The sequence below is a fragment of the Pollicipes pollicipes genome, unplaced genomic scaffold (assembly GCF_011947565.3).
Source record: "Pollicipes pollicipes isolate AB1234 unplaced genomic scaffold, Ppol_2.1 Scaffold_7261;HRSCAF=8764_pilon_pilon_pilon, whole genome shotgun sequence".
NCBI lineage: Eukaryota > Metazoa > Arthropoda > Thecostraca > Pollicipedomorpha > Pollicipedidae > Pollicipes > Pollicipes pollicipes.
In genome coordinates this window covers 38,995,279-39,015,936 of record NW_023597054.1, presented here as the reverse complement: position 1 = coordinate 39,015,936, position 20,658 = coordinate 38,995,279, and the positions used below count along the sequence as shown (strand labels likewise).

General features: G+C 59.8%; 2 protein-coding genes across 2 annotated transcripts; both read right to left on the bottom strand.

Annotated features, from left to right (window-relative positions):
• Positions 1–80: 80 nt before the first annotated feature.
• LOC119111399 (SET and MYND domain-containing protein 4) lies at positions 81–2,904 on the bottom strand. Its single transcript, XM_037235213.1, has 4 exons — positions 2,074–2,904; positions 1,548–1,669; positions 291–1,007; positions 81–146 (listed from the first exon to the last, which is right to left on the bottom strand). Exons 1-4 carry the CDS (start codon positions 2,888–2,890, stop codon positions 81–83), a joined length of 1,722 nt encoding a protein of 573 aa, XP_037091108.1. The 5' UTR covers positions 2,891–2,904.
• Positions 2,905–2,982: 78 nt separating this feature from the next.
• LOC119111398 (PHD finger protein 14) lies at positions 2,983–20,443 on the bottom strand. The gene is made up of 23 exons (XM_037235211.1): positions 20,427–20,443; positions 19,594–19,651; positions 18,896–19,011; positions 17,376–17,478; positions 16,790–16,875; positions 16,129–16,231; positions 15,073–15,201; positions 14,329–14,566; positions 13,605–13,706; positions 13,099–13,244; positions 12,582–12,744; positions 11,922–12,054; positions 10,717–10,912; positions 10,267–10,431; positions 8,732–8,739; positions 8,322–8,393; positions 8,142–8,195; positions 7,226–7,321; positions 6,980–7,030; positions 6,175–6,242; positions 4,916–5,016; positions 3,317–3,400; positions 2,983–2,987 (listed from the first exon to the last, which is right to left on the bottom strand). Exons 2-23 carry the CDS (start codon positions 19,637–19,639, stop codon positions 2,983–2,985), a joined length of 2,265 nt encoding a protein of 754 aa, XP_037091106.1. The 5' UTR covers positions 19,640–19,651; positions 20,427–20,443.
• Positions 20,444–20,658: the final 215 nt, after the last annotated feature.

Below are 20,658 nucleotides of genomic sequence, written 5' to 3'. Positions count from 1 at the left end.
CGAGACTACGCTTGCTGGGGAGCGAGCCGGCCGCTGCGCTCCGCAGTCCGCGCAGCGTGCCGCTCGGCCCCGCGGGAGCCTCACTCGCTGCGCACGTTGCCGCCGCTCTGGATGCAGCGCGCCAGCAGACTCTGGCGCTGCACGGTCTGCTTGTCGGGCGGCGCGTCACGCTCGCCGGCGCCGTCGGCCGCCACCACGGGCACCAGCGCCTCGGCCGCCGCCGCGTACCGGCCGAGTACGAGCAGCTCGACGGCGCGCCGCTGCGCCTCTGACGGCGGCTCGCCGTCGGCCAGCTCGGCGTACAGCGGCCAGCCCTGCTCGCAGGCGGCGCACTCGCAGGCGAATTGGTACTGGCGACGCAGCGCCGCGTACCGGCTAGTTTCGTCCTCCTCGTGGAAGTGGAAGCCGTAGTTGTCGAGCAGCTCGTCGCCGGCGCGCAGCGGCCGCGTGCTGGTGACGGCCAGGCGGCGGCCATGGCTGGCGCGCACCGCGTTCGGGAAGCAGCTGTGGTTTGCCAGGCTGACGGCCGCGTAAACGGCGCCGCCCAGCTCCTCGAACTCGGCCAGCCGCACGCCGCCGCCGGCCAGCCGCAGCTCGGTCACCTCGTACGCGTTGCAAGAGCAGCTCTGCAGGTGGCGCAGGGCCAGCGCGGCCGTGGGCGCGCGCTCGGCGGCCGCCACCGCGCCGGTCCGTTCCAGGCAGGCGGTCAGGTAGAGCGCCACGGCACACCGCTTCACCACGTCGCCCATGGGCCGGTCGGCTGTGTTGGTCACCTGGCTGTACACGGCGGCGTAGCTGAGCGAGTCGTGCGGCGCGTCGGGCGCCGGCGGTGCCGGCGGCTCGAAGTGGAGGCGCAGGGTGTCGGGACCGGCGCGCGCCAGCACGCGGAACACGAGCAGCGCCATGCGGCCCAAGTTGGGGTCGATCAGCAGATCGAGCACGCCGCACTCTGTGCCGTGGAAAAGGTGCAGCGCCTCGGAGCGGCAGGACTCGCTGCAGAATAGCACCTGGCGGCCGTCGCAGAAGGCTCTCAGACCACGGGCTGGTCAGGGCGGGTGGACACGTGTCAGAAGGCAGACTGATCTGGTGTGACCTAAAGAGCTCTTAGTGGGCTCTTAGTGGGCTCTTAAGGCCACAATGAATTGATCGTTGATCCGAAACGGAAGACGCGCGCACACACGCAGTTTTAGCTAACAACGATCCAGAAATATAGTTACCACAGGTCTGATTGAAATCCAGTGATGTTGAAACGCGCCACAGCATGACGAGGTTGTTTTGTGACGGCGGGCTGGAGGACACACGGCGCCGTTTACAAAAGATAGCAGGCACTGTTCTTTGTTTACATCTTGCCTGGAGCTCGCTTGCAACTCGTAATCTGGTAAAGCTTATGACTAAACTTTACAGGTAGCAGACGTAGTAGCGTTTCGTCGGACGCGGATCTTTCTGCGACGGAATGAACAGCCGGCTAGAGTGGGCACCCTCCGCGTGGTCCAGTGGGGCAGAGCTGCTGGCAACGAGGGCAGGCCGGGCACCGGAGCAGCACTGACCGATGCGCAGTCGGGACAGGGCAGCGGGCAGTCGGCCGGCCGGCAGCAGTTCTGGCAGTGGGTGACCCAGCGAGGCGGGTGCAGCGACCAGGCGAACGGCTCGTCCGCGATCAGCGCCGAGCCTGCGGCCAGCGGCCACAGGTGACGTCACGGCGCCGGCCGACCAGCAAAGCAGCGGTTCGACAGCAGTACAGCCCCACACGGCGACTTTGTGATGCTCAACACGCTACCGATGTCCATACATGCTAACTTGTTTAGCCTATATCTGAACTTCAACGGCATTTGCCACATAACCATAAGAACGGAGACCGAGAAGGGAGAGCGCATTGCTGGCATGACTGCGGGGCACGGCGCCAAATCGAGGCCCTGGTGCAAAAGCAGCACTGCAGCGATCGCCGCCAGACGTCAGTCGTGTTTCCGGTTCGCTAATGGCTCGACAGCGCTTGGCATGAACGGGGGACACCTCGGGCAAGCGGCCAAGCTCGGCCGTGGTGTCCGAGGCGCGGCCGGCCGACGCCGCGCTCACCTGGCGGAATGTCTGTGTTGGCGACCAGCATGCGTCCGCGCCGATCGTCGACGGCCAGGTCCAGGGCGGCCGACACCCGCCGCAGCCGCGGGTGCGGGCCGCCGAAGAGACGCGGCGTTTCCGGCGCCGGCGGCTGCGAGACGTCCTCGGCGGCCTCCTCGCCGCCGGCCAGCCGCTTGCGGATGGTGCCCAGCTCCACGGCGTACATGGCCTGCTGCTGGCGGTCCAGCTGGCGCACGATCTGCAGCGCCTGACGCACGCTCGCCTCTGCCTCGTCGCGCCGCGCCAGCGCCGTCTGGAAGCGGGCCCGCTCCACCAGGAGCTGCACGTGCGTCTCAACGGCAGCGACCAGCGCCGGCTCGGCCAGCAGCCGCTCGGCTTCAGCCAGCCCGCTCGCCAGCTTGCCCAGCTCGTAAAGCGTCCACAGTCGGTTGATGGCCACGGCCAGGTAGAGGTCGCGCACGCAGCCGTCCTTGAGCCGGGCCGGCTGCGCCAGCTCCAGCGGACAGTGCTGCAGCGCCGTGTTGCACAGCACAAGCTTGCGCTGCGAGTCGGTGCAGTTCATTGCCATCTCGAGGAAGCGGCGCGCCTGTTCCTCGCTTTTGCCGGTGGCGCCGGCGGCGGGCAGGCGCAGGCGCGCGGCCGCCTGCAGCCGCAGCACCGCCTCCACCCGCTCGCGGTCCGTGTCGAGCGCGTCGAACTCGGCGCGGTACGCCTCGACACCGAGCGCCCGCAGCTCCGCGCACAGGCCATCGTAGAAGGTCGAGAAGGCGTTGTCGCCGGGCGACTCGGGGCCGGCGCAGACGGGCCCGTCCATGGCGGCGCGCCGGACCGACACTCGACACCCACTGGCGCGCCGGCGTCGGTGGCGGCGGCGCCCGGGCGCCAGGTATAAATAGGACCGACGGCCTAGACTGGAGACGCAGGTGCCGCCGCGGACGGAACCGGCGCCGGCCCGATCGCAGAGCCGGTGATAGTGCCCTGTGGTGTGCGATCGCTCAGTTATATCTTGGATTAGTGTTTTTTGACCAAAATGGACTTGAGGCGTGTTCGAACAATGTCGTGATTTCGGTGCACTCCAGAAACGCGGCGGAAATTCCACAATGTCTTACAAACGTACGTCGGAAATCGGTTTTGCTGTCGCCCAGAGAGCAAATTTTTAACAGTAAACGGTCGAAAAATATTTTCCATTGGACCAACAGTCGGTAATGAATCTCCAGTCCCGACGTGGTGACCAGCTGACGTGCCGTTGTGCTGATTGGCGATAGCCGGTCCAGTCGGCCACCGCACACCAGGCCGCGCGACGGCACCGTTACCCGCTTGGCAGCTGTCGGCGGGACGGGGGCAGGGGTCGCTCCTCGCCAGGGTTCCACTCCTGCACCTCTATGACGTCACCGGTGTCGGCCGTCGACGCCGACAGGGTTCAGACGAAACAGCTCGGCCGGCTGTGGACCGGTCGGCCGCCGTCCCCAGTGACGGCGGTCAGGCCCACTGCCGTCTCCCAGCGCGAGAAGGCCGTGTCTGAGACTGGCCGGCTGCGGACCGGTCGGCCGCCGCTCCCAGCGACGGCGGCCAGGCCCGCTGCCGTGTCTCAGCGCGAGAAGGCCGTGTCTGACACTGACCGGCTGCGGACCGGTCGGCCGCCGCTCCCAGCGACGGCGGCCAGGCCCGCTGCCGTGTCTCAGCGCGAGAAGGCCGTGTCTGACAACGACATAGCACTTTGCTTCAGGGCAGCAATACGAGAGCTGGTCAAACACCAGCGATCGCGTGCCATCAGTAGAGGAAGCCAGCCAGGCCAACGCTGGCAGGTCTCGCCGCAAGGCATCACTATCCGCCACGAATCACGCTGAACCACAAGGATTGTATGCTACGGAATCCGACACCAGTTGTCTAGGCGTGGTCAAGAATGCGGCATTTTGAACGCGGCCTAGCGATAAAGCATCTGACATGGCCAGTGTCCCTCTGAGTTAGGTTCTGATGACTCATTTACATGCCGGTGGAGTTCTCCATGTATTGACGTCAAAGTCAGCGACACCTCACAGAAATGACAGAAAAGACATCCACACTGTACAAAACGCGTCTACTCGGTAATGAGAGCAAAATAACACTATTCACACTACTCGGCAAAATAAGGCGCATGTTTGGAAACGACAAATTCTTACTCGTACTTGGCTTGGCAATTACCATGCCAAAGTGCGAAAAAAGAGATGTCATTGACGCGAAACATTCAACCAGACTCAGTGTGTTCACAAACAGCCGGCGCCAAGGGACGACGGAGGTACGCACAACCGCGCCACTTACACCGTCCGTCTGCCGGAACATCCGCACCGTCGCCGGGTCCGCTCCGTCCCCTCCGCGGGCCGCTCTGTCCTGCTCGCCGCCGCCAATGCCGATCAGGGTTCCCCGAGCTCACTGCCACGCTCAAGTCCCATGCTGTCTCACTCGCCGCCAGTATCGACTCTGCCGGAGGACTCCGGCTCCGGCTCCGGCTTCGGCGCCCGCTCTGGCTCTGGCTCTGGCTTGTACTCCGGCTCCGGCACCGACACTGTCTCCGGCTCCGGCTCCCGCCCAGGCTCTGCCTCCGGCTCCGGCTCCGGCCCCGGCTCTGGCACAGGATCGGCCGCCGCCGCTGGCGCTGGCTCGGCCGTCTCTACCGGTCCAGCCTTATCCGCCGGCTGGGCGCCCTCAATCAGCCGGACCGTCGGCGGTGGCTCGGCCGCCCTCTCCCCCTCTTCCTCCTCTGCCGGCGTCGTCGGCGGTGGCGGCGCCTGCTCCTGGGGCGGGCCCGCCCTCTCCAGGGTCGGAGCCGGGGCGGAGGCGCGGGCGCGCCGGGCGGCCGCGCCACAGTCGCCGCACAGCCAGCCGTAGCCGGGTCGCTTCGGTGACTTGGTGACGGGCGGCACTAGACAGCTCAGGTGGTAGGTCCGAGCACAGTCGTCGCACCTGCGGCGGCCCACATCGGTGTCAGCTGACCACGCCGCACGTGGTGACGATCGGACTCGGCTTTACGGCGGCGAATGGGGCTTTACACGCATTACACAATGCCTGGTCCCGACGCTGGGGAATACTCGGACCGGGTATGGAGCGGAGCCAGTCTGTTACAGAGCAGATCCACAGTACAGGCCGCGCCGCATATCGTGATGCACCAGTAACATCTCATCAAAACAAGTGAATATGGTCATGGACATATCTATTTTTCTGTGTTATCGCAATACCCAGAGGGATTTCGTTATATATATATATATATATATATATATATATATATATATATATATCTCTCTCTCTCTCTCTCTCTCTCTCTCTCTCTCTCTCTCTCTCTCTCTCTCTCTCTCTCTCTCTCTCTCTCTCTCTCTCTCTCTCTCTCTCTCTCTCTCTCTCTCTCTCTCTCTCTCTCTCTCTCTCTCTCTCTCTCTCTCTCTCTCTCTCTCTCTCTCTCTCTCTCTCTCTCTCTCTCTCTGCGTGCGTGCGTGCGTGCGTGCGTGCGTTGCGTGCGTGCGTGCGTGGTGCGTGCGTGTGTGTGTGTGTGTGTGTGTAATCGGTGCATTCTACTGCGCCTTCCATGGTGTCAGACAGTAGTATGCACGCCTTTTGCAGACTTTTTTTTTAGATAAAAACAGAACAACAAAGTACCAGCAATAATGGAATGACTTTCCAGTACAGCATCGTTGACGACCAGGTGAGCTTACGATATACTATAAGGACACGCAGACCCACACGCTTGTCTGGACAGTATTTCTGATTGCTTTCAAATGCGTTTCTCCCCTTCCCGCTGACGTCTGACCGGGGTGGCATGACCGCACAGGACGTCCGGCCGTACACAGCCAGCCTCACAACAGACACCGGCAGCAAGTACGTGGGCATCGATGATAGTCGATCAGAACATCTGAATGATTTAAATTATGGCAAAAAACATTCAACTATTTTGATCAAATTCTTCTTGACCCAGTTTCCATCAGATCTGGCAACAGCAGCACAGTGCAGGGTATGTTATACTTTCTGAGAACTCCCACTGAATTACGCATTGCCATTCCATCAATAGCTTCCACCAGCTGGAGCAGGGCAAGGCCTTCCCAGACCGCCAGTCTTCTCGCCGTCACTGACCTGACCAGGGTCCTGTCGTCGCCTGGGCCGCCGCAGTTGGAGCAGGGCGCGGGTGTGGTGCAGGCCTCCTGCCGCCGGCCGCCGACGGACGACGGCCCGGCGGCAGCGACGGCGGCGGCGGCAGACCCGGTCGGCGCCGGTGCAGACGCTGCGTCTGACGTCACTGGGCGAATCTGTGTCGACGGCGCGCACGCCAACACCGATCAGTGTCGGGGACGGGCGGATGGGGCAGGAGGGTCAGTGTCGCGCGAACTGGATCATATACCTACGCATGGTAACAGGAAAACGGTGGCTTCCGGGGATGACACGACGAACAAGCAATGCAGGAAGCATAGACAATGCTGGGTAACATCAACGATTCAAAGCTAGCTTCTGAAATGCCTAAAACGCTGTTCAATCCTGCACATAGCAAGTCATATATGGCCAATGTCACGGTCAAGTGATTACATAGTCACAGTTCACTTATTGTTCACACTTGTTCACACAGTTCACAATTTGTAGGCTGATGAATTTGTGTTCGTCATATAGTGCAAAATATTACGCTTGGTATACAGATAGCCGCAGCCATGAAAAAGTGGTTCTTCATTTAAGGCTTGTCATAGTTCTTAAACCTACATACTAAAGAGGCCGAAAAGACATTCCTACTTCGGTTGCAACCCAAAATTTATAATGAACAGACTCAATGAGTACCCAATCATGGCGCACAAAACCAGTCCCATGCAGCAATTACCACAAACAATCCACAACACAACCGACCCAATGCTTAACACTTCTCCACACATGCTCCGTGAGTTCCGCCACCCACCTTCATCTTCATGGGCGTCATCATCTCAACCACGTGCTCGCGGCCCTCGTCCTGGCGGCGGCGACGGCGCAGCAGCTTCTGGCGCTGCTGGTGGTGCCGCTCGCGCGCCTGCTTCAGCGCCAGCACCTGCTCACGATACAGCGTCATCTCGGCCTTGGTGCGCCGCTGGCGAGCCGGCCGGGTCGGCGCCGGCGGGCCCGGTTCTGAAGCCGGCTCGTCAGCGCCGCCGCCGGCGGCGGCGGCGGCCGAGCCCGGCTCGCCGTCCCCGTCCAGCTGCGTCAGTAGCAGCTCGGCCGCCCGCACCTTCGCCTTCGAGCGCTGCTGCCGCCGCGGCTTCTTCTTCTGTGGGGGGCCGGCCGCACCGTCGGCGGACGGAACGCCAGCCGCGGTCGCCTTTTGCGTTTTTCGGCCGGGAGGCCGGCCGCGCCTGCCCTTCCCCTTGACGGCGGGCGGCGCAGAGGCGCTGGCTCTGGCGGGAGGAGCCACCGGACCCGACCCGGCGGGAGGAGCAGCCAGATCGGCCTCAGCCGGAGGAGCAGCCGCGCCGGTTCCGGCGGCAGGAGCGGACGGACCGGCCTCGGCAGCGTCCGCGTCTCCGGCAGGCTGCGGCTGCGGCTGCGGCGGCGCGGCCCCGACCGCCGCCGCTGCTGAGCGCTTCTCGGCGCGCCGCTGCGCCAGGAACTGCCTGAGCGCGGCGCCGTCGGCCCGACTGATGCGGCCGCGGCCGACCGCGCGGCCACGGCCCACACTGAGAGGGCGGCCACGGCCACGGCCGCGGCCGCGCACGCCCGGGCCCTGGGGGCGGGCGAGCACTCCCGGCCCCTTCTGCCGGGTGGGTGAGCCCGGCGACCGGCCGACCCGCGGCCGCCGCCGATGCTCCTTCAGCGGCTCGAGCAGCGGCGGCCGACCGCGCCGACCGTGCACGTAGGGCGGCGGCGTGGGCGGCCCGCCGGCCGGGTCGGCGCCCACCTGCTCCAGGATGGCGTCGATGGTCGTGTCGATGCTGCCGTAGCGTCGCGCGCGGGCCGGCGACAGCGTCGGCGGCCGGTCGGCGGGCGCGGCGGGCAGCGTCACCTGGAGCGGCGCGGCGGCGGCCCCGGCAGGCCGGCTCCGTGTCCGGCCGGCGCCGCTTCGGAGACGGGCTGCGTTGCTCCCGCTTCACCATCGTCTCGTCCAGCTTCTCGATGACGACGACGGACGAGCAGGGCGTCTCCGTCTGCGGGCCCAGCCGGTCGTCAGCGGCGGCGCTGGTGCGATTCAGGCACGCGACTTCCCAAGCTGCGGAAACCACACGAAATGTGGCACGCGACCCGTTTGAGCGACAAGCACAACATCGATTTACCTGCGTGAGGAACTTGGACATGATGAGGTCGTCGTCTTTTACACTCTCTTTACCACCACCGCGTGCGCTAGTCTGCAAGGGAGGAGGGACGCGGAAGTAACCACGTGGTTATTTCCAAACGCGCAGGGGACGGTCAAGCACTGGTTTCCGCAATTAGTTATGAAGCCGCACTGCCTACCCTCCACCCAACCCCCTAACTTCGTCGAGGCGTCTGCGTACGACAGCCATCGCGGCCCCAGGATCGGCTCGCCGGCTCCAGGGGGCCTGACACCGGCGCCGGGGCAGACTGCTGACACCGGGGAAGGCGGCCGCACGGCACTGAGCGCCGGCATGTCCGCCCGCCCCGTGTGGTTTTGAGCGCTGCGTAATAAAAGTGTCGTCTGACGCACAGAGGCCCGGCCCCGGCCCACCCGCACGTCTGCGGGTGAGCCGGGACCGGATGAGGTCAAGCCGGTCCCAGCAACGGGTCCAGCCAACGATCGAGGTTAGGCCAGGTCCAGCGGCAGCCTTACCGGCATTTAGAAGCTTAAAATGACAAAACATCTTTCGAAACTATTTTGGTACGTGAATTGCAAGACGGAGCCGAGAACCAACCCTACGTGGGAAGCTTTTTCAAAACAAAAGGTTGATTAAAGGATCGAAATAAAAAACGGGCCAGAAGTCAGAAGATCATAAGCGCAGGGCTTGATCCCCAAGCGTATGTTGAGTCTAAATCCGGTTAGACTTCAGTCACATCCTAAAAAATGAAAATGTATGAGAACGAGTTTGACACAGCAGCTACTTACCAATCTCACACGGTAAAACGCAATAGCTACCACATAGTATAACGCCAATGCTGTTGGAAAGCTTCGTCCATCTTTCCCCTTCCATTCGATCAAGCATACTTGATCACCTATACAGAGGAGGAACACATCTGGCCCACCTGCAGAGCGGGCGGTTCGGCGGCCTGCGCCTTCTCCAACTTGCGCTTTGGTCCTGGGCGCGTTGCCCCGGCCGACACCCGGGTGCTTGATGTCCTTGCGCTGGTAGACGGAGCGACGCTGCGGCGGCTGCGGCCGGCGGCGGCCGCGGCCTCGAGCGACCGGCGCCGGCGCCACCTGCTCCTGCTTCACCGGCGCCTGGCGACGGGCGGCGCTCCGGTCAGAGGGTCACGGGAGACGTGCCGTTCCGGTCAGAGGGTCCCGGGAGACGTGCCATTCCCGTCAGAGGGTCACAGGAGGAGTGCCGCACCAGTCAGAGGGTCATGGGAGACGTGTCGTTCAGGTCAGATGGTCACGGGAGACGTGCCGTTCCGTCAGAGGGCCACGAGAGACGTGCCGTTCCCGTCAGAGGGTCACAGGAGTGCCGCACCGGTCAGAGGGTCATGGGAGACGTGCCGTTCCCGTCAGAGGGTCACATGAGGAGTGCCGCACCGGTCAGAGGGTCATGGGAGACGTGCCGTTCAGGTCAAAGAGTGGCGGGAGACGTGCCGGTCCGGTCAGAGGGTCACGGGAGGAGTGCCGTCTCGGTCAGAGGGTCACGAGAGGAGCGTCCTTCCGGTCAGCGGTCTGCGGCGGACTGTGGTAGGACGGCTCGACGGGTGATGCAGGGCTGGCCCGCGCCGTGTCGCGTAGAGCCAGGGAGGGGTATGCCAAAATGTAAGATAACACTCAACCCAAAGCATGTAGTACTTGGTTCTGGCAACAGACCAAATGCCAAGGACAGTCAACCAGGCGTATAAAACGAAACATAAACCATTCCCTGAGCCATGGCTCTAAAATACGACAGCTCGCACCATTCCCACCACTCCACCGCAGCGTTACACCGGGGCAGCGCTGCTGTAGCGGCGCCGTGACCCGGCCACCCACCGGTCGGCCGGCGGCCGGCTTGCGCAGGCGGCGCGGCTGGGCCGGGTCGGCCGGCTGCGGACTGGGCGCGCGAGAGCCGGCCGCCGCGCAGCGCCAGCACTCCCAGCCGGCCGTCTTCGACTTGCGCGGCATACGCGTCAGCGGCGGCTCCAGGCATCCCAGGTGGTAGTGATGGTGGCACGTGTCGCACAGCACCAGCAGGTGTTGGCCGCTGCTGGCGCCGCACTCGATGCACTCGTGCAGCGTCAGCCGCGCGCTGCCGCCTGCCGGACACGGCGGCCGCCATCAGCACTGGCGCGGTGGCGCCCGCCCAGCGCCACCACACTCGCTGTGTGCCAAACACGAACCTTGCGGCGGTGCAATAGGTCCTGGTGTGCCGCAAGCTCCGGTTCTGACGAGCGTGGGACGTACCGTGCAGGGCCGGTTCGGCCGAGCGTGGGACGTACCGTGGAGGGCCAGTTCGGCCGAGCGTGGGACGTACTGTGCAGGGCCGGCTCCGAGCGTGGGACGTACCGTGCAGGGCCGGTTCGGCCGAGCGTGGGACGTACCGTGCAGGGCCGGTTTGGCCGGTGAGAGCCGGTGCACGGCGCCGCGGCCGGACACCTTGCGGAGCCGCGGCGGCAGCAGCGCCGGTGGCAGCTTCAGCTTGCCGCCGCTGAGGCCGGCCAGCTGGCGGTGCAGGCGCAGGCCCACGGCGCGCATCTCGTCCCCGGCCTGACGCAGCGTCGACAGCGACGACTCCATCTGAGGGTGTCACAAGGACGGCAGGGTGCTGACTGGGAGGCGCGCACAGGTCCCACAGACCGCGCGCTGGCCGCAGCACGCCTACATATGAACTTCGCCTGCACACACTGCACGAACTGCTGCGTCCCACCCATGAGCGCAGCACCTGCACGATGTCCTATACAACTTTGATTTCACGAAAACTTGAATGGCAGAATGTGCCTCCAACTACGAACCTCTGCGACAAGCCTGAAGTAACAAAAAGGGATATCGTTCGGGAAGTGCGACGTAAATTTACGCTAGCATTGGCGCCATGTGGATCACATATCGGGCGCTGTTTGCTGCGCGTGCGGGTCAATAGAAGCCTCACGAGTAAGTGGCTATGCCAAATCGTTCGAGATGTCTGGTTATCCACCTACATATCAACCTGAGTGCCATTTTCTCTATTGTCCGACCTGACCAGGGACCTGCTGGAAAAAATGATCACCCAGGGCTTTCAAATAAAGCAGCTGTGCCTGCTGTCGTGAGGCCCGGACACATGCAGAACCTCACCTCGGCGTACTGCGAGAGCAGCTTGAGGTGCCGGAGGCCCGGACACACGCAGAGCCTCACCTCGGCGTACTGCGAGCGCAGCTCGAGCTGCCGGAGGCCCGGACACACGCAGAGCCTCACCTTGGCGTACTGCGAGCGCAGCTCGAGCTGCCGAAGGCCCGGACACACGCAGAGCCTCACCTCGGCGTACTGCGAGCGCAGCTCGAGCTGCCGGAGGCCCGGACACACGCAGAGCCTCACCTTGGCGTACTGCGAGCGCAGCTCGAGCTGCCGAAGGCCCGGACACACGCAGAGCCTCACCTCAGCGTACTGCCAGCGCAGTCAAGCTGCCGGAGGCCCGGACACACGCAGAGCCTCACCTTGGCGTACTGCGAGCGCAGCTCGAGCTGCCGAAGGCCCGGACACACGCAGAGCCTCACCTCAGCATACTGTCAACGCAGTCAAGCTGCCGGAGGCCCGGACACATGCAGAGCCTCACCTCCGCGTACTGCGAGCGCAGCAGATTCTCCTGCTCCTGCAGGGTGGCCTTCTCGGTCATCAGCTCCTTCAGCGAGCGAGTCATGGCGGCCATCCTCTGGCCGCGGTCCAGGAAGTAGCTGATAAACTCCACGCTGCCAACACACCGCCAGTTCAGCCGGCACCGACGCAGCGCTCGCTCAGCACGGGGCAGTCACAGTCCGGGGAACTCCGCACTGCTAACGTCGCGCGTGGCCTCGTGACGGACAGTTGGCTGTTTCCGCGTTCCAGCTACAGTCGGCGTGAAATGGCGACGCTGATGGTGTAAGCAGTTCGTACGTTGCAGCATAACAGAGCTGGCGTCACGTGGCGATAAGACGGGTTTACGGCGGGGTCTGGCGATGTTCGCCTCCAGAGGGCAAACACAGGGCACGGGGCATCTTTTCCCGTCGAGGCAGACCATCGAATGCGAGGAGCATACCCCTCAAAACCGACGCTGCGAAAACCCAGCCATCCGATGTACCAACTGGCATAATGGCCACGCCTCGCAGGCAGCAGCAGAGCGAGACGCTACATAGGACCTGTGATGGGGCCAAACGGACGCATCTGAGTCATGCACCGGCCGCGGTCGTGGCGGCGGCGCGTGCGGCCGGCCGGCCGGCGCTGCTGGTCTCCATCTGACCTGAAGGCCGGCGGCAGGTGCCACTTCTTGCTGACGTCGGTGAGCTGGCCGGCCGCGTGCTGGCCCTGGTCCAGGTCCACGCCCATGAGCGCCGCCCGCCGCTGCAGGCAGCGCAGCAGGTACGGGCTGCTCGTGATCGGGCGCGCCAGCTTCATGGTCGGCGCTGGCGGGGCACAGGCGGCGGACGTCGAGCGGCGGACCGGCGGCGGCCCGGCGGTCCGGCGTCGCGGACTCAGCCCATCGGCCGAGCCGACCGCGGCCCGGCCGCCCGGCCGTGATGGCGGCGGCCTACTGACAGGTCACACGTAGAGTGCAGTATGTCTTCGGACGTGCCACCCCAGACATCTGACGATGTTTCTATTGGTTTAATGTACAATACCGCAGCCTCATTGTACTGATGCGCGATGATTAGGCAGGATCTGCACAATGTAACGTGAAACGCGACCATGGGACAGCAGACTGGATGGCATCGTCCCGTGTTTTCTGTGGTTTTGCCATTTGGTGCGAGGTGACTCACTCCATTTGACCTTGCGCGTCTCGCGCTGTGTGCGGTACTTGAGCTGGAGCCGGCCGAGCTTGCGCCGCAGCCGCGCCGGCTCCATCTTGTCCGGGTGCTCCTGGCGCTGGTACAGGCGCATCGCCAGATAGTTCCTTTTGCGCTCCCTGCCGCACGGCCCGAGCTTGAGCCTCAGGCAACGCACAGCACGGAGGCAAGACGTCAAACACACCACAACGAAACAGTGCAGGAAGATAAATGATGCAGATGCAAGAAGATAAAAGAAAGACGGAACATGTAAGAAAATGGACAATAGAAGACAACAGGAAAGTGATAGAGCACGGAAAACATGTATGATCTACCAGATTTGAATCTTCTGAGAGTTCACAACCAGCATTTAACCACATGTCTGGCTTACATAACCCTCCGTCCACCCCTGGCACCGCGCCAGATGGCAGCTGAGCCAACACTCCTGCGACCATCCTATGTCAGCAGCGGGCCCAGAGCCCGCCGTCCATCGGTCGTACCTGATCTGCGCCTTGTCCGTGTGCAGTTTGCAGTGGGCGAAGTACGGGTCGGCCGCCTCCTCGTCGATGCGGGGCTCCTGGAGTAGGCCATTGCGCTGGGCGCTGTCGGCGAGCGCAGTGAGCCAGCCGTCACCGGACCGATCGCCGCATCCGAGGCGGGGGCCGTGTCCGGAGCGGGGGCCGTGTCCAGAGCGGGGGCCGTGTCCAGAGCGGAGGCCGTGTCCGAGGCGGGGGCCGTGTCCAGAACGGGGGCCGTGTCCAGAGCGGAGGCCGTGTCCAGAGCGGGGGCCGTGTCCGGGGCGGGGGCTGTGTCCGGGACGGGGGCCGTGTCCGGGGCAGTGGTCGTGTCCGGAGCGGGGGCCGTGTCCGGGGAGAGGGCTGAGCACCGGCGGTGTGAGGGGTACTGACCGTATACATCGCACACACATGCCAGATGTGGCGTTGATGACTAATTATCGCAATTATCCCATCACGCCTGATTCATATTCACCTTCAATTAAATTCACTTGGTGGAAGCAAGTTCCAAAATAAACTTGATAAGAAGCTTGCAATGCACGTGCCAAAAACGAGTATATCATACACTTCCACGCTTCAACAGTTATAGGAGCGCCTATCACAAAGCAATTTGGATCTTGTACGCCGACCACGGCGGGGAATCGAAGCACATCCGGGGCAGAGCCGGCCGCCCGGCCCAGCTGGCCGGCTGCGCGCCGGCCCGGCTCACCAGGTGACGTGGAAGGCGGCCTTGCACATGCCGGCGTCGCACTGGATGGTGACGCCGGTGCGCGAGAGGCTGGTGTCCTCGCAGACGGAGCAGGCCTTGCCACCCCAGCGCGTGTACGGGATCTCGAACAGCGTGACGGACGTCAGCCGGTCCACGTCGCCGAACGCCACGCCCGGCACGTACAGCGCGCACACCAGGTGCACCCAGCGGCCCGTGTCCGTCTCCTTCAGCAGGCCGCCTGCGGTGGGGACAGAGGCGCGTGCCGCCACTGACGCAGAGGGCCCGGCCAGCGCTGGAGACGCGCCGGCACCGGCGGCGTGGCGGCCCCCACCGGCCGACAGGGCCCCGCGGGCAGGCATGACATACTCGCGACGTGCATGTGGGGCAAACTTATAATGTAGTCGAATCTAACCGAATGTAGGTTGTTTGTCACGGCGGCCTAAAACTGTCGGCAAACACCCATTACCTCGGCATGACAGAAAGACCAGTAGGAGTCACCGCAGGGTCACACAAAATGTGCTCTGATTAACCTCAGGTCCCCGTTTTCTTGTGATCGTGTGCTACCTTAAAATGCTCCGCTCAAAAAATTAGGAAGATCACATGCAAGACAAGAATAGCGACGACAGCTACACGTGTTGGGGCAGAGGTCACGCCAAGCGTAACCTGTCTTGGGGCAGAGGTCGAACCTCAGACCACCACCAACGCTGACACCCGTGTTGTGGCACGGCCACGCTTACAACTGACCTGTGTTGGGACAGAGGTCACACTCGAAGCGCGTGGCGCCGGCGCGACACGCGTCGCAGAACCACGGCTCGGTCGGATCCGATGATGCTGAGCTCGAGACGCTGTGACTCTCACTGACCCCGTTGCAGCCTGGGGGCACACAGCGGGTGTACAGGCTCAAACGGGACCGGCGGAGACGCTGTGACTCTCACTGACCCCGTTACAGCCTGGGGGCACACAGCGGGTGTACGGGCTCGAACGGGACCGGCGGAGACGCTGTGACTCTCACTGACCCCGTTACAGCCTGGAGGCACACAGCGAATGTACAGGCTCAAACGGGACCGGCGGAGACACTGTGACTTTTACCGACGCCGTTAGTCTGGGAGCACAGCGCGCAAATAGGCAACACCACAGCTCAAAGCGGCGCGAGCATCCACGCTCGGCAAACAGAAGGCAAACAAGGGACAGTATGAAGGATACAGGAGGACACTATTTGCAGAAGTTATGCCCGTATGCGAACCTTGTTGTCACCGAACAAAGCACAGATGCCTAACAGAGTTCGGCATCCTACCAGCGAAATGACCGTTCAATACAAGGTAAACGGCTTTCCACACATGCTCGAGGTAAGGACCACTGCATGTAGCCCGGACGTCGGCAGCTGTATGAACAGAGGCATGCAGGCGACACCTATCCATAGTACAGGCGACATCCTGTAGGCGGCAGCAGTATCTGGGACTGGGACGGGGTGGAGCGCGAAACAGCAGCCTTGAGACGCGGCGACAACCTCAGGCGATCAACGTGTGACCAGGGTCGGGGGGAGCCACACTCGTGCAGGCCCCTTACCACGGCCAAGGACCGGGCCCGGGGTCACACAGCAGGTCACTCACCCTCGTGACCAGGGTCAGTGGGGACCACACTCGTGCGGGCCCCTCATCACGCCACGGCCGGGGCCAGACACGGGGTCACATCGCAGGCCACTCACCCTCGTGACCAGGGTCAGCGGGGGCTACACTCGTGTAGGCCCCTCACCACGCCCAGGCCGTGGCCGGGCCCGGGGTCACAGCACAGGTCACTCACCCTCGTGCACGGTGACGTGGCACCCGTCACACTCGACGATCTCGTTCTGGTCCGAGCTGCGATCTCCCAGGCAGATGGAACAGATCTTGATCCGCTTCACAGCCTGGCGATGTGTACGAGGGCGTTACCAACCCTCTGTGCGTTCCGAGAAACACCAGCTAGACTTGCAATGGGTTTTCAATCGGTTATCCTTGTTTTGCGGGCCTGATCACATTTTAGGCAGTTGGTGACAAAAGTGCTCTTTGGGACCGCATACACAAGTCGCGCGGCAGTCTCATGACGGAAAGTGCCTCGAGGTCACAACATCTTGTGCGAACCATCACTAATCAAGCAGAGATTTAATGTCAACGCACGTATCTGTCAACACAATTGTCACCATACATTGGTAGGAGCACATGCTAGCGAAAATACAGCGTGATGGAAGCCAAGCTTACAGACGTCGATCCAGAGAAAGGCTCCCACACCTATTGCCGCCCACTTGTGCATGAAATACAGGCCACATGTCATGATCATGGGCTTCCGACGTCTGAAATGTATGGCGAAGGACCAGACCGCGGGTCCGAGTGTGCACAAGGCAGGTCATGGCACCAGCCAGCAGTGCCTGCTGACCCCGGCCGGTTCGAGCCGACCCCAGGCGACAGAGCGCGGCGGGACCACTGACCTGGCCGGCGCCGGCGCCGGGACCGCTCTGCCCGGCGCGGGTGAGCAGCTCGGACACGGTCACCTCGGCGTCCTGCTCGGCGTCAGCTGCCGGCGGCCGGCCGTGTCAGCGCTGGCGATCGGGACACGGACACCGCGCACGCCGCTCTGGCGCGGCACGCCTGCATACCGACTGACCTGACACCGGCCGCTTACCGATCGCCAGGCAAACTCTCTGAATGACAATCAGCGGGTGCAATGATTCGTCGAACACTTATTTCTACCAACGTCTTGTGCATGCTTAGTGATACTACACAATCACAATAGACAACGATAGACAACTGTAGAAAAATATAGCTTACACAGTATAACCCATGAGCGCGCGATGGAGAATAGTGGATCTGAATTATGGAGTGGTGTATTTAAATCACGGAGCCACAGGGTCAGGTTTGTACGATTGGCAGCGGAACCATGATTTCAAAATGTCAATAAATCGTCCAAGCACTGGGGACCAGGTCTAAAGGCTACTCATCGTGCAAGCCAGCGCGATTTATTAAGTCGCTGACCGCTCATGCGAAACCCCAGCAATGAGTTAGCAACTGACATACCTTCATTGCTGCTATCGTCGGACCCGCTGTCATCGTTATTCTTATCTTCATCATTATCATCTCCGCTGAAATTCGAATCCACATCATCTTCATCGTCATCTTCCTGCAAGAAACGAGAAAGTCAGTGTCAGTAAGGTACAAAATATGCATCAGAAGAGATCCACACATCCTTTGGGAAACGCGGCCTTTCGCCCGGCGTTGTATTTGTCAGAAGATACGCAAACTATTGTATGGGCATGTAAACGACAGGCATCTGAGTCGGTTCATGCCCATGTCTTGCGCGGCTAATTCCTCTGTAATCCAGCATGGGGACGAAGTCAGCGATGGCTTCGCAATGCCGCTGAGTTTCCATGCAATAGGCTTCCCGTTCGGCTTTGAGTCATTTCTTTTAAAAACCAGTTTCCACTTGGACTCCGGGCTCGAATTCTTTATTATGGCTTTAGGTTCATGCGATCTTCAACAGCAGCTTCCACTTCTTCATTACGTATTTTTTTATTGCACTTGCAACTTAACTTAACATAATCAGCCCTGCCAGTCCTGTCACTCGTTTACAGCATACAACTCCCCGAGGTTGCCGCGCATACATGGATGAAAGTAAAAAACCAGCCGGGAATTCTCAGGAACAGCTAAGACCTAACCACGGCTGGAGAGCTGCGGGCAACGCTGCGCACGTACACACAGGACGAGGACGATGGTCTGACAAATCTTCAATACGTAATGCCAACACCTCGTGTCGTCCATAAGTTCGAACCGCTGGCCTCGGCTCTGGTTTCGCGAGTGCCAAGTTCGAAGTCACTCGCTTTGGACTCGGTTTCTCGTTTAAAAAATGCGGAGCCACTAGCTTCGCCTTCAGCTCCACCATTCCAAACTTCCAAGGCACCGTCTTCAGCCTTTCGTCAATGCGATAGCTTCGGATTCGGCTTCGAAGCCAAAAATGTGTCTTCCTCCCCATGCCTGGTTGTAATATTATACAAAATAATTTAAATAAAACCTACCATCATATTTCAACTTGACGTGCACCTTATCCTTAAAAGGGGCTCCTGATCCCGTAATCGAGCTGGATCCGGCCAGGCACATGTCTGATCGTAAGATTCTTATCAATGCATCATACTGTTCAGCTTATTCACACCATCATATCCTGATGGCAGTGATGACAATGAAAGTTGCCTGAAACTCCAGTCGGATTGTGAAATCTACCTGGATCTGTTGATCCAGAACGGGTAACTATAACCACTTGGAACCGTCTGCAACTTTACAGTAAGGCGATTGCCCTTGAAAGGCATGGCCTACGGCCGGTGGCAGTGGTCGCGCTTACGGCCAGGGCGGCGTCAGAGGGCAGCACGGACCATTCCAAGCATTGTGGCACGTCAGACTTTGGCCATCCAATTTTGCCATTGAACTGAAATTGCACTAACAGATGGTAGGGGCAATGGATCACACAACAAACATTACTTGGGGCAAGATCTCATCTATCCACTCAAAAACATCTGATTTAGTCCTTAAAAACTGGAGCAACTGACCTTCTCATCGACCTTGTAGTCGCTGTCATCAGAGCTGTCCTCGAGCTCGAGTCCCTCAAACTCCTGCAGCGCTTGCTGGCTGGGCTTGACACGTCGCTTGCTTGGGTCACGCTCCACTGCCGCCAACATCCCCACACGGTCAGACACCCAACTTGGCCAGCCGGCTGGGTCCGAGCAGTCCATGGCCAGTCGAGGGGGGGGGGGGCAAACTGGATATCACAGAATTGCAAGTCATGATGCAACACCATGGTCTGCCTAAGATATCTGGTATGCCCCAGATAGACCACATCACTAAGTGGGAGGTTGGAAACCTTGCCCAACTTTCTTGTCATATCAGGCAGGAAAAGTAACTCTGCCTTGTTGAATGGTTTCATGGTGTAAAAAACTTTCAAGCCAGATATAAGAAAAAAACATGAGGATGCTGTAATGCTCAAACCAGAGTTGCAGGCTTCATGCTTGACTACATAACAATGTCAGATCACATTGGGCATTTCAAAATCACAAAATATTTAATCAACATAAAAATCAAATCACTAATATACAAGAGCAAGGAACTGATCAGATAAAAACTGTCATGTTGTGTTGCAATATCCCAGGTATAATATCCTGCATTTATATTTTAGCATCTTGCAAACCAACTTTTATGTAATACATGTCATGATGGAATGATTGTCTACAATGAAATACTGCTGACTTACCCATGGATTTTATCAGAAAACCAACAGCATCAATCTTTCCTGGCATCTTGCTGCTAATCTGGGAACAAAATGATATATTTGTTTATTACCATTTCACTCATTCAGCACAATCATTCTATATAATTGTGCTCAATGACAATTATCAGATAAAGCCCTGCAAGGCATGGCATAATGCAATTTTTAAGACATGAGCCCATACTGCCTGTATCCCTGAAAGCAACACTGGTTTCATAACAGGGGTGATTGCAGGCATGTTTTGAATATATTTTAAGCATAAAAACATTCACAAATATATTCCTAGCCTACAGAAAATTAAAACAAATACTCCACTTCTATTTGGCACAACTTGATTTGAAACAATTTTATAACAGCACCCTATCATGTGATACTTGATCATATCTGATTGCTAGAAAAGTGCAGCTAGGATGGAAGTTTTTTAAAGAATGCATACTGTGCAACTTATTCCCCATGCCTTCAAGTTTTTGAAAGGTAACTAATCCTGGCAGAGAAGGCAAATACTACCAGGCATTAAGCATTACTCATAGCTGCATCACATCAAGTATTTGCTCCTCACTACAATACAGGGAGATTCACAAGTAGTTGCCCTGCTTGCCCTTCCAAATCATAGCACTTCACTTCAACTGATTATATCTCTAGCGATTATCGACCTTTTCACACCTTCGCATCACACGAACCATCTCTATTGTACTCAATGTGAATATCGGTGAAATGAATGAATGTTGGTGGTGACAATACTTAAGAAGTACAAATCATTTCACATCCCATCGTAAGCACAAGGCCGATTTTCAGCCCTGAATTTCCTGCATTTTGACCCGTAGCCGGTACAAGCTCTCCCACGTGCGCGTAGGCGCATGTGCGTGCGCGCACGTAGCTATTTTATAGCGTTTCAGATCACGGTTATTCAGGTATCACATATACAGTGTCATATATGTGCACCGCTTTTATCATATGTATATATATATACATATATATATATATATATATATATATATATATATATATATATACATATGTATATATGTAGACACATATACATACACGCAC